The 15,232-nt window shown below is 54.0% G+C and overlaps 1 protein-coding gene across 1 annotated transcript in view; it reads left to right on the top strand.

The window, feature by feature from the left end:
• Positions 1 to 15,232, top strand: part of LOC144736551 (uncharacterized) — a 145,910-nt gene that overhangs the window by 123,891 nt on the left and 6,787 nt on the right. The window contains exons 49-56 of the mRNA XM_078619100.1: positions 3,114 to 3,221; positions 3,788 to 3,841; positions 6,056 to 6,109; positions 6,869 to 6,922; positions 8,370 to 8,423; positions 8,988 to 9,095; positions 9,684 to 9,737; positions 10,536 to 10,589. Coding sequence (XP_078475226.1) covers positions 3,114 to 3,221; positions 3,788 to 3,841; positions 6,056 to 6,109; positions 6,869 to 6,922; positions 8,370 to 8,423; positions 8,988 to 9,095; positions 9,684 to 9,737; positions 10,536 to 10,589 — 540 coding nt within the window. The remainder of the gene's footprint in view (positions 1 to 3,113; positions 3,222 to 3,787; positions 3,842 to 6,055; positions 6,110 to 6,868; positions 6,923 to 8,369; positions 8,424 to 8,987; positions 9,096 to 9,683; positions 9,738 to 10,535; positions 10,590 to 15,232) is intronic.

Raw genomic sequence — 15,232 nt, 5'->3', positions numbered from 1 at the left:
AGCGCAGGAGGAGGAGGGGGTGGGGGTGGGTGCGATGTTTTTCCACCGTCCGCCTTTCAAGCTCGCGCCGCTAATGGACTCGCCGCTTCACGCCACCGCCACCACCACCACCACCATCGTCGCCCCCCCCCCCCCCCCCGTTCCATCATCGACTGCCAACTCCTCCGCAGCGGCGCGAGAGTGCCGAGGCGGGGGTGGGTGTTTGATGCGCGTGCTTCGCGGCAAGGACTACATCTGAACTATTAAAACTCTATTTTTTTACGATTATTTTTATCACCAGGTAAAAGGCCCCAGCCCCCCCCCCCCCACTCCCAACCACTGAGTCTGTGTGGGGCTCCTCTTTTTGTCAGAAGCGACCCGGCGATTGCGAACGACGGCGCGACGAAGTGGCTCATCGTCGTCGTCGTCGTGGGGACTCGGAGCGGGCAAATGCTCTGAACTCCCGATGTCGATTCCAAATGTGGAGGGGGAAAACCGTAGGACCCCCGGATAAAAATCCACGCAGTTGATCACGGAGAGAGAGAGACACGCAGACTCCAAATATACAGCAGCAGGCATCAGTGTCGGGGATCGAACCCACGAACTCGTGCATACCATGCGAGGTAGTTAACATATCCTAGCCACTGTGATGATGACGAGAGAGAGAGACACGCAAACTCCAAATATACAGCAGGCGTCAGTGTCGGGGATCGAATTCACGACCTCGTGCATACCATGCGAGGTAGTTAACATCTCCCTAGCCACCGTGATGATGATGAGAGAGAGAGAGAAACACAAAACACTCTAAATATACAGCAGGCAGGCTGTATGTTTGGGGAGCGAGCGCCCGGAGCGGGGGGGGGGGGGGTCATCCGAGAGATCTCTGTGTGAGTCTGTGGGTTTCTTTGTGAGTCTGGGTCTCGATTTGAGTATGTGGGTGTTTGTGTGAGTCTGTGGGTCTCTGTGCGAGTCTGTGGGTATCTTTGTGAGTCTGGGTTTCGATTTGAGTTTGTGGGTCTCTGTGTGGGTATGTATGTCTCGGTTGGAGTCTGTGGGTGTCTTGTGTGAATCTGTGGGTCTCTGTGTGAGTTTGTGGGTCTCTGTGTGAGTCTGTGGGGCTCGGTTTGAGTCTGTGGGTGTCTTGTGTGAGTCTATGGGTCTCGGTTTGAGTCTGTGGGTGTCTTGTGTGAATCTGTGGGTCTCTGTGTGAGTCTGTGGGTCTCGGTTTGAGTCCGTGGGTCTCGGTTTTAATCTGTGGGTGTCTTGTGTGAGTCTGTGGGTCTCGGTTTGAGTCTGTGGGTCTCGGTTTGAGACTGTGGTTGTCTTGTGTGAGTCTGTGGGTCTCGGTTTGAGTCTGTAGGTCTCGGTGTGAGCCTGTGGGTCTCGGTTTGAGTCTATGGGTCTCGGTGCGAGTCTGTGGGTGTCTTGTGTGAGTCTATCGAGGTGTTTTAATTTCACGAGTAAAATCGTCAATTATGTGTCTATCAAGGAGAGCCATAGAACTGGTTTGCAGGGGGGGGGGGGCACTGCTTCATTGGGGTTGTTATCATGTGGACGCCTTCAGCCAATTACTGATGAAGCCACATAAGCATTGCCTGAAACGTCGGCAATTACTTCCTTATAGACGCCACGGAGGTTCCTGACGAACGTGCGGCCAGCGCAGTGCACCGACCATCACCGCCACCACCGCCGCAGCCACTGGACTCCCCATCTCACCGCAAATTAGAAGCGGTGATATTTTGATGAGTGGACCGCTGATGGTGCTGGCCACCCACCCCCTCGTGTGCCTTGCCGCCCTTCATAGGCGCTGGCTAGCAGCGCTTGCCCCAACAGTCTGTTCACGCCACATGGGGGGATCTTTGTCTTCAATTATTTTTTCATGGCTGCTGTTATATATATATTTTAATGGCCGTGGATTGCCGAGCGTGGCCAGCCGCGTATCCCACGACTCGTTAGCGAGCCTGGGTCTGGCTCCGCCACAAGCCTCCTTCCAAACACCTCTCACCCACCCCCCCCACCCTCGATGCTGCCGCTTCCTTAAAGCCGGCGTGGCAGCCGTGGGCCAATTTTGTCAATGGGTCAAATTTTGGGCGCCCACCCCCCCATCTCTCTCTCCTCTCTATCTCTCCACCTCTGCGGGGGTGGCGGAGAATTTGTTTGAGAAGTCGGGGAGCTGGCCAGAGGGTGCTGCTGGGAAGCTGCCTCCCCCCCCGGCGTGGCCAATCGGTTCGCGGCTCCACCCGTCACCATTCCAGTCTCCCGGCGCGGCGGTTAAAGGTCAACGGTCTGAATTAAACCGAAGGCTGTAAACGGAAACTGATTAAATTTTTTTTCCAAAAAAATTCAACTTTTTTATTTTATTTTACCCGGGTAAGGGCTCCGCACCGACCTCCGTGGCTCTTTCTCAGATGCGACTCCTCCTCGCTATCACCATCATCATCACCATCATCATCACCATCGTCATCATCACCATCACCATCATCACCATCCTCATCACCATCATCACCATCATCATCATCGTCACGTGGAAATTCATAGCAGCGGCCAGAAAAACCCTGAACGCGTGGTGATGTTGAGCAGTGGCACGAGCGAGGGAGCGAGGATCTCGACATGCGTCACCCCTCGTGGGGGGGGGGGGGGGGTGGCATGGGGGAGGGGGGGAGGGCGGTGGGTGGTGGGTAGGGTGGGGTAGGGGGTGGGGGTGCGGTGTTTTCCGGTCGTTTGACGCCTCATTCAGATTACTTGCCAGCTGTCCACATCTGAAGAGTGAATATAGAACGTCGAACCCACGCCGTGTGAGAGCAATCGGCCAAACCAACATTCATCCGGCCACGTGATCGAGTGGTCTCGTGTGTGTGGGTACCGCGCAATGGTCGACCAACGACCCTACGAGCCCAGAGACCCGTGTTCGATGCCTGCTCATGGCCAACGACAGCAGCAAATGTTTGAACCGGTCCTGGGGACTTTCCCAGGTCGACTAAACCTTTAACGGTAAGACGCAGGCGGCCGTGCACACCAGCCCCACCTCCCCGTGTGCCGTGACGGCCTGGATGGATGCCCCTCGCCTCCGGCACTTGCCCCGACTGCCTGTTGAAGGCTACACGGGGATCTCCGTCTCTTTTGCGTGTACGCAGGGCCCTCTCGGAGAGAAGGGAGACCGGGGCGAGGCCGGGAACGCGGGGACCCCGGGGCCGGCGGGCGGCCGTGGGCAAATAGGGGAAGATGGCCCCAAGGGCCACCCTGTGAGTGGCACATCACCAACACCAACATCACCAACATCGCCACCACCAACACCATCGCCATCACCAACATCGCCGCCACCACTACAGCCATCACCACAGAACCGTCATCACCATCAGCAACATCACCACCACAGCCATCACCACAGCCATCACCACCAGAACCGTCATCACCATCACCAACATCACCACCACAGCCATCACCACTGCCATCATCACCACCATCACCACTACCACTACCACAGCAGGCACCACCACCACAGCCATCACCAATACCACCAACATCGCCACAGCCGCCACCACCACAGCCATTACCAACACCATCATCACAGCCATCACCATCATCACCACCACAGCCATCACCACAGCCATCATCACCACCAACACCATCACCACTACCACCGCCGCCACCACCACAGCCATCACCAACACCATCATCACAGCCATCACCATCATCACCACCACAGCCATCATCACCACAGCCATCATCACCACTACCACAGCAGCCACCACCACCACCACCACGGTCGCCATCACCACCTGTGACCACTCGGGTTCCTCTTCTCCAGGGCCCCGTGGGATTCCCCGGAGATCTGGGAGTGTCGGGCGAGCCGGGACCCCCGGTGAGTGGCCAACGTGACCCCCGCGCCTCCCATGCGGAGAGCCCTCCACCATCACCTCCACCATCACCTCCACCATCACCTCCACCATCACCTCCACCATCATCTCCACCTCCACCATCACCTCCACCATCACCTCCACCATCACCTCCACCATCACCTCCACCATCACCTCCACCATAACCACCACCATCACCTCCACCATCACCATCACCTCCACCATCACCTCCACCATCACCTCCACCATCACCTCCACCTCCACCATCACCTCCACCATCACCTCCACCATCACCTCCACCATCACCTCCACCATCACCTCCACCATCACCATCACCTCCACCATCACCTCCACCATCACCTCCACCATCACCTCCACCATCACCATCACCTCCACCATCACCTCCACCATTACCACCACCATCACCTCCACCATCACCTCCACCATCACCATCACCATCACCTCCACCATCATCTCCACCATCATCTCCACCTCCACCATCATCTCCACCATCATCTCCACCATCACCATCACCTCCACCATCACCTCCACTATCACCTCCACCATCACCATCACCTCCACCATCTCCTCCACCATCACCTCCACCATCACCTCCACCATCACCTCCACCATCATCTCCACCATCATCTCCACCTCCACCATCATCTCCACCATCATCTCCACCATCACCATCACCTCCACCATCACCTCCACCATCACCTCCACCATCACCTCGCACGCACCGGGCGACGTGGCCAAGTGCGCCCATCGGAGGTGCGGCGGGGCCAAGGACGACAACACGAAAACAGAAAAAGCACTTCGAAAGAAATACATTTTCCAATTTTAATATAGTAGTGTAATGTATAGTGCAGTGGGTAGCGGATTGTATAGTGTCGTGTATAGTGTATTGTATAGTAGTGTATAGTGTAGTGTGTAGCATGGTGTGTAGTGTAGTATGTATTGTATTGTGTTGTGTATAGCGTAGTGTATAGTGCAGTGGGTAGCGTAGTGTATAGTGTAGTGTATAGTGTAATGTAGTAGTGTAGTGTATAGTAGTGGTGTATAGTAGCGTAGTGTATAGTGTCGTGTATTGTGTAGTGTATAGTGTCGTGCATAGTGTATCGTATAGTAGTGTATAGTGTAGTGGGTAGCATGGTGTGTAGTGTAATATGTATTGTATTGTATAGTGTATAGTGTAGTGTATAGTGCAGTGGGTAGCGTAGTGTATAGTGTAGTGTAGTAGTGTAGTGTATAGTAGTGGTGTATAGTAGCGTAGTGTATAGTGTAGTGTAGTAGTGTAGTGTATAGTAGTGGTGTATAGTAGCGTAGTGTATAGTGTCGTGTATTGTGTAGTGTATAGTGTCGTGTATAGTGTATCGTATAGTAGTGTATAGTGTAGTGGGTAGCATGGTGTGTAGTGTAGTATGTATTGTATTGTATAGTGTATAGCGTAGTATATAGTGCAGTGAGTAGCGTAGTGTATAGTGTAGTATGTAGTGGGTAGTGTATAGTGTAATATGTAGTGTATAGTGTAGTGTATGCTATAGTGTATAGTTTAGTATGTAGCGTATAACGTAGTGTATAGTGTAAAATGTAGTGTATAGTGTAGTCTATAGCGTAGTATATAGTGTATAGCGTAGTGTATAGTGTAGTATGTGGTGAATAGTGTAGTGTATAGTGTAGTATGTAGTGTATAGGGTAGTGTTTGTATCTTAAGCTTCTTTCGGCACCGTACGTTGCCAACCGTGCGAATTTGAGGTGCGGGGGAAGGACAACAAACTCAAGACATTAGTTTTTCATCTTATTCAAATCGTTCAAGGAAGAGTTAAGACATCATTTTATGACAGTTGCTTTTTAGTTTAGATTAAAACTGATTCAAATTTATCAGCAAGTTTTTTTTCTGGGGTAAAACGAAGCTTATTTTAATAAATCTTCCTCTTTAATTGGCTGTTCGTTATTCATCGTCTCAAACTGTGCATTCTTAAACGTACGTCCATCCGGCGCTCCGCTGGGTGACATGCATTGTGGTGGGCGATGTCCTGGCCCGCTTCGGGGCACAGCCTGGCTACAAACCCCACGGTGACGTGCAAGCCACCCGTGCCCCCCATTCCCCCCGTGCCCCCCGTGCCCCCCGTGCCCCGTGCCCCCCGTGCCCCGTGCCCCCCATGCCCCCCGTGCCCCCCGCGTGATCGTGGTGGTGCTGCTGCTTGCGATTGTAGGGGCAAGACGGCGCGCCGGGCGACGCTGGAGACAAGGGTGACCCGGGAGAGCCGGTGAGTGTCTGCCAGAGGAGGCGGCCACCAGTGACTTGCATCGAGACGCACCGACACCATAGAGACACATACACTTACATAGAGACTCATAGACTTACATAGAGAACGATCGACTTGCATAGAGACCCATAGACTTGCATAGAGACTCATAGACTTGCATAGAGAACGATCGACTTGCATAGAGACCCATAGACTTGCATAGAGACGCATAGACTTGCATAGAGACGCATAGACTTGCATAGAGACGCATAGACTTGCATAGAGACGCATTGACTTGCATAGAGATGCACAGACAATATAGAGATGTATAAACAATATAGAGACACATACACTTACATAGAGACTCATAGACTTGCATAGAGATGCACAGACAATATAGAGATGTATAGACAATATAGAGACACATAGACTTGCATAGACTCGAATTTAGACAGATAGATTCACCCAGATCAAGTTTGTAATGAAGCCGGCTTCTCCAGTGGGGTGGAGTTGGTGGCCTCGGCCTGGTCACCGACGCCCTGCGTAGAACTCGCAGAGAGCCGTGGACCCGGAGACTTACGTCGAGTTTAAGAGACTCGCACAGATCGAGCTCTCGGCCACCGATGGCTGCAGCAGAGACACGGCTTGGCCCAGCAGCGAGAGCCACCCAGCAAGAGCCACCCTCGCCGTGAGAGCCACGCACTGGCTCGGGGAGTGCAAGTGGAACGACGGTGACCCCGTGCCCGGCGTTGAACCTGCGTCCCGTTGGTTCTTTCGCAGGGATCTCCGGGACCGACGGGAGAAGCCGGACCGCCGGGTTCCCTGGGCAAGAGGGTGAGGACGCGATCCGGCCAACCGGGGAACGCCGCGCCACCGACGGGGCGTTCTGCCCATCGTAGCGGGGGGCCCAAATAGCAACCTCTCGCGATGTTGTGACGCCCGCATTCTGTTGGGCGCAATCGTCGTGGGGGCGTGACGCCGGTTTGTGTACTCGCGGCCCTCCACCACCACCCAGCGACAGAGCCAATCAGGTGGTGCCCGATCGACGTGCCCGTCGGTTTGGTCGGCATCGCGGATTCTAGCGGCGGCGTCGTCTGCCTCCAGCGGAACGACGTCGCTGATTGTCGACGCGACGTAGCGCAACGCGCGCTTGCTGGACTTCTTTGGCAACGTGCGTTTGACAGCCGTGCTCATCGGAGGTAACCTGGTCGGCTGGTAACCTGTTCTGCTGTTAACCTGGTCGGCTGGTAACCTGTACTGCTATTAACCTGGTCCGCTGGTAACCTGTTCTGCTGTTAACCTGTTCTGCTGTTAACCTTGTCTGCTGGTAACCTGTTCTGCTGTTAACCTTGTCCGCTGGTAACCTGTTCTGCTGTTAACCTGGTCCGCTGGTAACCTGTTCTGCTGTTAACCTGTTCTGCTGTTAACCTTGTCTGCTGGTAACCTGTTCTGCTGTTAACCTGGTCCGCTGGTGACCTGTTCTGCTGTTAACCTGGTCCACTGGTAACCTGGTCCGCTGTTCACCTGGTCCGCTGGTAACCTGGTCCGCTGTTAACCTGGTCCGCTGGTAACCTGTTCTGCTGTTAACCTGGTCCGCTGGTAACCTGGTCCGCTGTTAACCTGGTCCGCTGGTAACCTGTTCTGCTGTTAACCTGGTCTGCTGGTGACCTGGTTCACTGACACAAACCAAATCCCTGGGCACAGCCAAGATGCGGCAACTCGATACAAGGGTGGAGGGCCAGAGTTACAAACTGGCATCGTACACGAGACTAATTATGAATTATTGTATCGGTCGTGAAAGCCTACATGTATCTATATATATAATGGAAATTTCTGAATATGCGTGTCTGTTAGAAATGTTTAGCATACTTCCCAACATGCTATAAAAATTTACTTTTGTGTTTTGGGGGGGTGGGGGGCGCAATAATGGATGTAATGTATTGCACGGCAAGTGAGCGTTGACGTCACATCTGTGATGTCACCCGCATGCGGCAGCGTCACGCAGTGTGCCTGCTGACGTCACTCACCCCACCCCCCATCCTCCGCGGAGGCCGTCTATCCCACACAAATGCGCGGCTGGGGGGGGGCGGGGAAATAATGGAAATATAATATACTAGGACTAAACTATTAATTCCCGTGCGAAGAACGGGTACACCTGCTAGTATATGATATATAGAAGTGTTCTTTATTTTATTTTTTACGGAATACCGGCCGCAGGAACAACATAAAAACCCTGAAGTTGTGAACGACGTTAACGGAATTCCGTCTTCCCCTCTCTCAGGGCCCGCCGGGGCCACCTGGGCCAGAAGGCCGCACGGGAATGAAAGGAGCGAAGGTGAGAATTTTCTTGAACTCACTCCCCCCCCTCCCTCACCACCCGCACCCTCAGCACTAAAGACAACAACAACAACTACAATCATTTCCGTTTGGCAGCTGTCACCCACTGCCCCCCCCCCCCCCTAAGGCGGGCGATCATTGTCGCACCGTGTTTCCTGCCGTAGTGAGGAAGAGTAGGCGAGACAATCTCGGAGTGCGGCGTGAGCTGGAAATTGCAAGGCTTGCGCCTTCATATTCTATGTTCTGTGGTTCTTTCGCTAAAGTCACGTAGAGAGAAAAAATAACAATAAAATAATAAAAACCAGATAAAGGCTTGCGCCTTTATATATATTTGTTTTGACCTCTTCGTCGGTGACGACTACGGACAGGATGAATGCCGGGCTGTTGCGACCCCCAGCCAGGGTTCGAATCGATGCCCCCCCGGGTGTGGAGTTGAGCACTCTGTCAGGGCTGTGACCTTGCCGTGACCTTCACGACCTTGCGTGTCCCTGTCCGCCTGCCCCCGTCCATAAATCCGTGTCCGTATGTGTCCGTGCCTGCGTGCGTGCCCGTGTGTCAACAGGGAGAGCTGGGCCCCGATGGATTACCGGGTCGCCTCGGTCCGGCTGGGCCTGTGGGCCTGCCTGGGCCGCCAGGCCTGGACGGCCTCAGAGGCATTCCAGGTCCTCCGGTACGTGTGGTTGTATGCGTGTACACACACACACGCAAACACACATACTTGGTGCGGTGTGTGAGCATCGCCACGAGAGAGACAAAGGTGGCTGGGCTTGGTGCTGGCCACCCACCCCCTCATGTGCTGTGTCAGCCTTCATAGGTGCTGCTACTCGCTAAAAGCACTTACCCCAACAGTCTGTTCAGGCTATACGGGGGATCTTTGTCTTTGCGTGTGTGTTTGTCTGCGTGTGTGTGCGTGTGTGTGCGCGTGTGTGCGTGTGTGTGCGCGTGTGCGTGTGCGCGTGTGTGCGTGTGTACGTGCGTGTGCGCGTGTGTGCGTGTGCGCGTGTGTGCATGTGTGCCCGTGTGTGCGTGTGAGCGTGCGCGTGTGTGCGTGTGTGTGCGCGCGTGTGTGCGTGTGTGCTTGTGTGTGCACACGTGTGCGCGTGTGTGCGTGTGTGTGTGTGCGCGTGTGTGCGTGTGTGCTTGTGTGTGCACACGTGTGCGCGTGTGTGCGTGTGTGTGTGTGCGCGTGTGTGCGTGTTTGTGCGTGTGTGCGGCACGGCGAGTGATTCCGAGCTCGTTTGGTTTCTTGTCCTTTCAGGGGAGCCTTGGGTCGCCAGGGTCGATCGGACAGAACGGACCGCCGGGACCCATGGTGAGAACGACGGCCTCCCCATCCGGCTCCTCCAGTAACCGCTCGTCACCTTCGCCCCGTTGTGTCGTGACGGCTTCTTTGGCTCCGTCGCTCTGCTGGCGGCAATGGCGACGGTGCTCCTGTTTAAAAACAAATGCTGGCATTTTTTGTTGTTTTGCGACCTAATCCTAAATGAACTCATTGTGAGTCTAAACATTTGGTCGTGAAAGGCGTTAAAATAACGGTGCCGTTTTCTTCCGGACTATAACGTAATCCTAGGGTGGTGGGGGGGGGGGGGAGAGGCACCTGTCTGGTATAAAAGTTTCAAACCTACTCTTTGGTTCTTTGGGTAAAGTCACGTAGGTAAAGAAAAGAAACGAAAAATGAAAATTATATCACGACTTTTCTTTGACTTATATAGCCCGCTGACATCTCTCCCACTTCAGTATAAATGTTCTTGCTGTGGTGTTCACACCTGATGATGATTGCTTGTGTTGCAATCGAAACGTCGTGATTTAATTTAACATTTTATTTTATTTTCTTTACCTACGTCACTTTACCCAAAGAACCGAAAGAGTATGGATCCTTGCAGTCACGAAAACTTCAAATCTAGAATTAGTTTAAAACCACACCACTCGTGCCACATCATCCTCCGTACGTGTCTCTGTACAAAACGAGACCGACGGAGCGGGGAGAGCGAGCGGGAGAGAGAGAGGGAGTCAATCCCTCCGAGGCTGTCGTGCCGTTACCCCCGGGGAGAGGGGGGGGTGAGCCAAGCGAGCGCGCGAGAGACGGTCGATTGTCTTCTGTCGCCTGCAGGGACCTCCGGGTCTTCCCGGACTGAAGGGCGAGCCCGGCACCAAGGGTGAGAAGGTGAGTTGGGCACTGACGAGACCTTTCCCCCAGCGATTGTCGCGGACAAATAAAGTGGGCCGGGGGGAGGGGTGGGCGGTTGAGTTCTCTCTTGGCCCGGTGAGGTGATGACCTTGCTGGCTTTACCCCCGGTAATGTACTTCTTGTAAAGACTTTTACTGCTCAGGCTGTGAGGGATTCGTGAGCTTCGGCTCAACTACTACGTCTGTCCGTCCTATTTTTTTCACGTGGGGTGGGGGGGGGGGATCTCTGATCGAGAGGTGACTGCGATTTGAACTTTCAGGCCCGGTCTGGCCTCTGGCTCAATGGCTCAAAGCTGTGCGCTTAACTGGAGCCGGCTTTGCGCCCCGCGGTTCCAGCCGCGTTGGGGGGTTTTGCGAGCCGAGCTGAGCCACTCACTTCCTGCGCCTTTGGAAGGAGCAGTCGGCTGCTCAACGCCACGGGTGTGTGTGTGCCGGTGGCCTTAAAAAAATGAAATAAATAAGTTCACAAAAAAATTTAAGAATGAAGAACCAGTGGCATCTACATCTGTAGAATGTGAAGAACCAGTGGCATATACATCTGTAGAATGTGAAGAACCAGTGGCATCTACATCTGTAGAATGTGAAGAACCAGTGGCATCTACATCTGCAGAACATGAAGAACTAGTGGCATCTACATCTGTATAATGTGAAGAACCAGTGGTATCTGCAGGACATGAATGACCAGCGGCATCTACGAATAGGGACGGCGGCAAGTGGATAAAAAAAAGGTTGCAACTAAAATAATGAGAACGGATTCTTGTATGGAATCGCGCCCCGCCGGCGTTGTCACGACGTGGCTAACGATTACGTGTGCAGTTAGCGCCCTCGTCGAAGACGGAACCAGAACCTGCAGCCCGTTCCATTCCGCGAAGGAGGAGAAGGAGGAGAGGGAGGAGGGAGGAGGGAGGGGGGATTTATTTATCGGTCGCTCGCTTGATGTTTACGGTCGCCACGGCGTGAGGACGGTGAAGCGATGAGTCCCCCGTCGCACGCACACACACGCAGAGACAAAGACAAAGATCCCCCGTGTAGCCTGTAACACACTGTAGGGGCAAGTGCTGTTAGCGAGCACCTAAGAAGGCCTGCACGGCAAACGAGGGGGTGGGTGGCCAACAACCACGCTCGGCCGCCTTTGTCTCCCCAGTGGCGATGTTTACACACCGCACCAGGTACTCATTTGAGGCTGAGTCGACCTAGGGGAGGCCCAAGATCGGTTCAGATAATCGTCACCGGGTGTTGGCCATGAGCGGGAATCGAACCCGGGTCGCCAGGTTCGTAGCGCAGCGCGCTAACTGCTACACTACCGCTCCCCACGCAGAGATACGCACGCACAGACACGCACAGACACGCACAGACACGCACAGACACGCACAGACACGCACGCACAGACACGTACGCACGCACAGACATGCACAGACACGCACGCACAGACACGCACAGACACACACGCACAGACACGCACGCACAGACACGCACAGACACACACGCACGCACAGACACGAACAGACACGTACACACGCACAGACACACGCACAGACACACGCACGCACAGACACACAGACACGCACAGACACACACAGACACACACAGACACGCACAGACACACACAGACACACACAGACACACACGCACGCACAGGCCACCTGCCCGCGCAATTGATTTTCAGTCGACGCGCGAAACGATCGCCAGTTCCGAGCGCGTGCGTTCAGGTGTGGAGTGGGAGGGGGGGAGGAGCGGGGGGAGGGGGGAGTGGAGGAGAGCCGCTGTCCGTGCGTCTTGCGGAGGAGCAATTTCTTTGACAGCTCGGGGGCACGCGTGTGTCTGTGTGTCTGTGTGTGTGTCTGTGTGTGTGTCTCTGTCTGTGTGCGTGTGTCTCTGTGTGTGTGTCTCTGTGTGTGTGTCTGTGCGGTTGTGTCTGTGTGTGTGTGTCTTTGTCTCTGTGTGTGTGTCTCTGTGTGTGTGTCTCTGTGTGTGTGTCTGTGTTTGTGTGTCTGTTTGTGTGTGTCTGTTTGTATGTGTCTCTGTATCTGTGTGTGTGTGCGTGTCTCTGTGTGTGTGTCTGTGTGTGTGTCTGTTTGTGTGTCTCTGTGTGTGTGTCTTGGTGTGTGTGTCTGTGTGTGTGTGTGTAATTTGCGCGCTGCGCTACAAACCGAGTTCGATTCCCGCTCACGGCCACTACCACCGGCGACAATTTTCTGAACCGATCCTGGGCCTCCCCGAGGTCGACTCAGCCTCAAATGAGTAGCCGGTGCAGTGTGCTGTAAACATCGCCACTGGGGAGACAAAGGCGGTCGGGCGTGGTACTGGCCATCCACCCCCTCGTGCGCCGTGCCGGCCTTCATAGGCGCTACTCGCTGACAGCACTTGCCCCAACAGTCTGTTTAGACTATACGGGGGTTCTTTGTCGGTGCGTGTGTATGTGTGTACGTGTAGGAGTGTGGTGGGTCCGAGCGTGCCTCCGTTTGCTCGTGAATTATTTTTGCACGAGTGGGTGTGTGTTGTTTGCGTGTTGGTTGCCTGTTGGTTGCGTGTTGGTTGCATGTGCGGTGCGCCATAGCATAATGATGAGCGTAACACTCCAACGAATCCCGTCCACCCGAGTTCGATTCCCGGCCACGGCTAACATCACCGGCGAACGACACCTGAACCTGTCCTGGGACTTTTCCATTTTCACCTGCTGCTGATCGGCTTTACCACAGCGGGGGAACCCATTAACACCGCTCCGTGGACAGTGGCGGTGGAAGCGGTGGTGGTGGCTGGGTCTTGCAGCCCGCATGCCCAGCCACCGCATGCCTAAGCAGCTTTTGTTCAGCGGGCTAGAGTGGCTAAACGGGTGCGGCACGGGCTAGAGAAGAGATGGAGTGATGTGTTACAAGAGGACGTGGAGCTGAGTGGACTTGCCGATGACCAGTATCAGCGGTGTCAAGATCGGCCTCTGTGGAGGAGGCTCGTGAAGGACGCTACTGGGCAGTTGGAGGCAGTCGCCCTCCAGCAACAATGGAGGGCAGAGGAGCGACGCTCACAACAACTAGCAGAGCGCCGGGTGGCTAAAACGCAGCGAGTTTTCACATAGGGGGCACAGGTGGTGCATCAGCCAGTCATCTCAGTCAGTCAACCCGTGGCACCTGGGTCTGTGCCGTGACCTCCTGCCGGCGGGTGTTCGACACTTCACGTGGCCTTAACGTGCACCTAGCCTGTCACAAGTGCCTTGGTAACATCACTGCCATTTACTTGTTTTTATTTGACCAGGTAAGGTCTCACTCAACTGTGTCGCTCTTGTGTCAGAAGCGACCACCTGACCATCACGAATTGTAGGCAATCGAAGTGGCTTATCATCATCACGTGGAAATGTATAGCAGTCAAACACTCTAAACGCGAGATGTTGATTCTTATTGTGGAGGGGAAAATCGCACGACCCGGAGAAAAATCCACACGACCACGGGGAGAGAGAGACACGCAAAGTCCAAATATACAGCAGGCGTCAGGGTCGGGATCGAACCCACGACTGTATACCAGACGAGGTAGTTAATATCTCATTTGAGGCTGAGTCAACCTAGGGAAGGCCCAGGACCGGTTCAGATAATCGTCACTGGTGTTGGCCGTGAGCGGGAATCGAACCCGGGTCGCCAGGTTCATAGCGCACACACACAGACACACACGTAGACTCAACAAGGAGATCCATAGACTCAACACAGAGACTCACACAGAGACCCATAGACTCAACACAGAGACCCATAGACTCAACACAGAGACCCATAGACTCAACACAGAGACCCATAGACTCAACACAGAGACTCATAGACTCAACACAGAGACCCATAGACTCAACACAGAGACCCATAGACTCAACACAGAGAACCATAGACTCAACACAGACACCCATAGACTCAACACAGACACACACGTAGACTCAACACAGAGACCCATAGACTCAACACAGAGACCCATAGACTCAACACAGACACCCATAGACTCAACACAGACACACACGTAGACTCAACACAGAGACCCATAGACTCAACACAGAGACCCATAGACTCAACACAGAGACCCATAGACTCAACACAGACACACACGTAAACTCAACACAGAGACCCATAGACTCAACACAGAGACCCATAGACTCAACACAGACACACACGTAGACTCAACACAGAGACCCATAGACTCAACACAGACACACACGTAGACTCAACACAGAGACCCATAGACTCAACACAGAGACCCATAGACTCAACACAGAGACCCATAGACTCAACACAGAGACCCATAGACTCAACACAGACACACACGTAGACTCAACACAGAAGACCCATAGGACTCAACACAGAGACCCATAGACTCAACACAGACACACACGTAGACTCAACACAGAGACCCATAGACTCAACACAGAGACCCATAGACTCAACACAGAGACCCATAGACTCAACACAGAGACCCATAGACTCAACACAGACACACCACGTAGACTCAACACAGAGACCCATAGACTCAACACAGAGACCCATAGACTCAACACAGAGACCCATAGACTCAACACAGACACACACGTAGACTCAACACAGAGACCCATAGACTCAACACAGAGACCCATAGACTCAACACAGACACACACGT

Source organism: Lampetra planeri, chromosome 61 (assembly GCF_965212315.1).
Source record: "Lampetra planeri chromosome 61, kcLamPlan1.2.h2, whole genome shotgun sequence".
Taxonomy (NCBI): Eukaryota; Metazoa; Chordata; class Hyperoartia; order Petromyzontiformes; family Petromyzontidae; genus Lampetra; species Lampetra planeri.
This window is presented reverse-complemented; position numbering and strand designations above follow the sequence as displayed.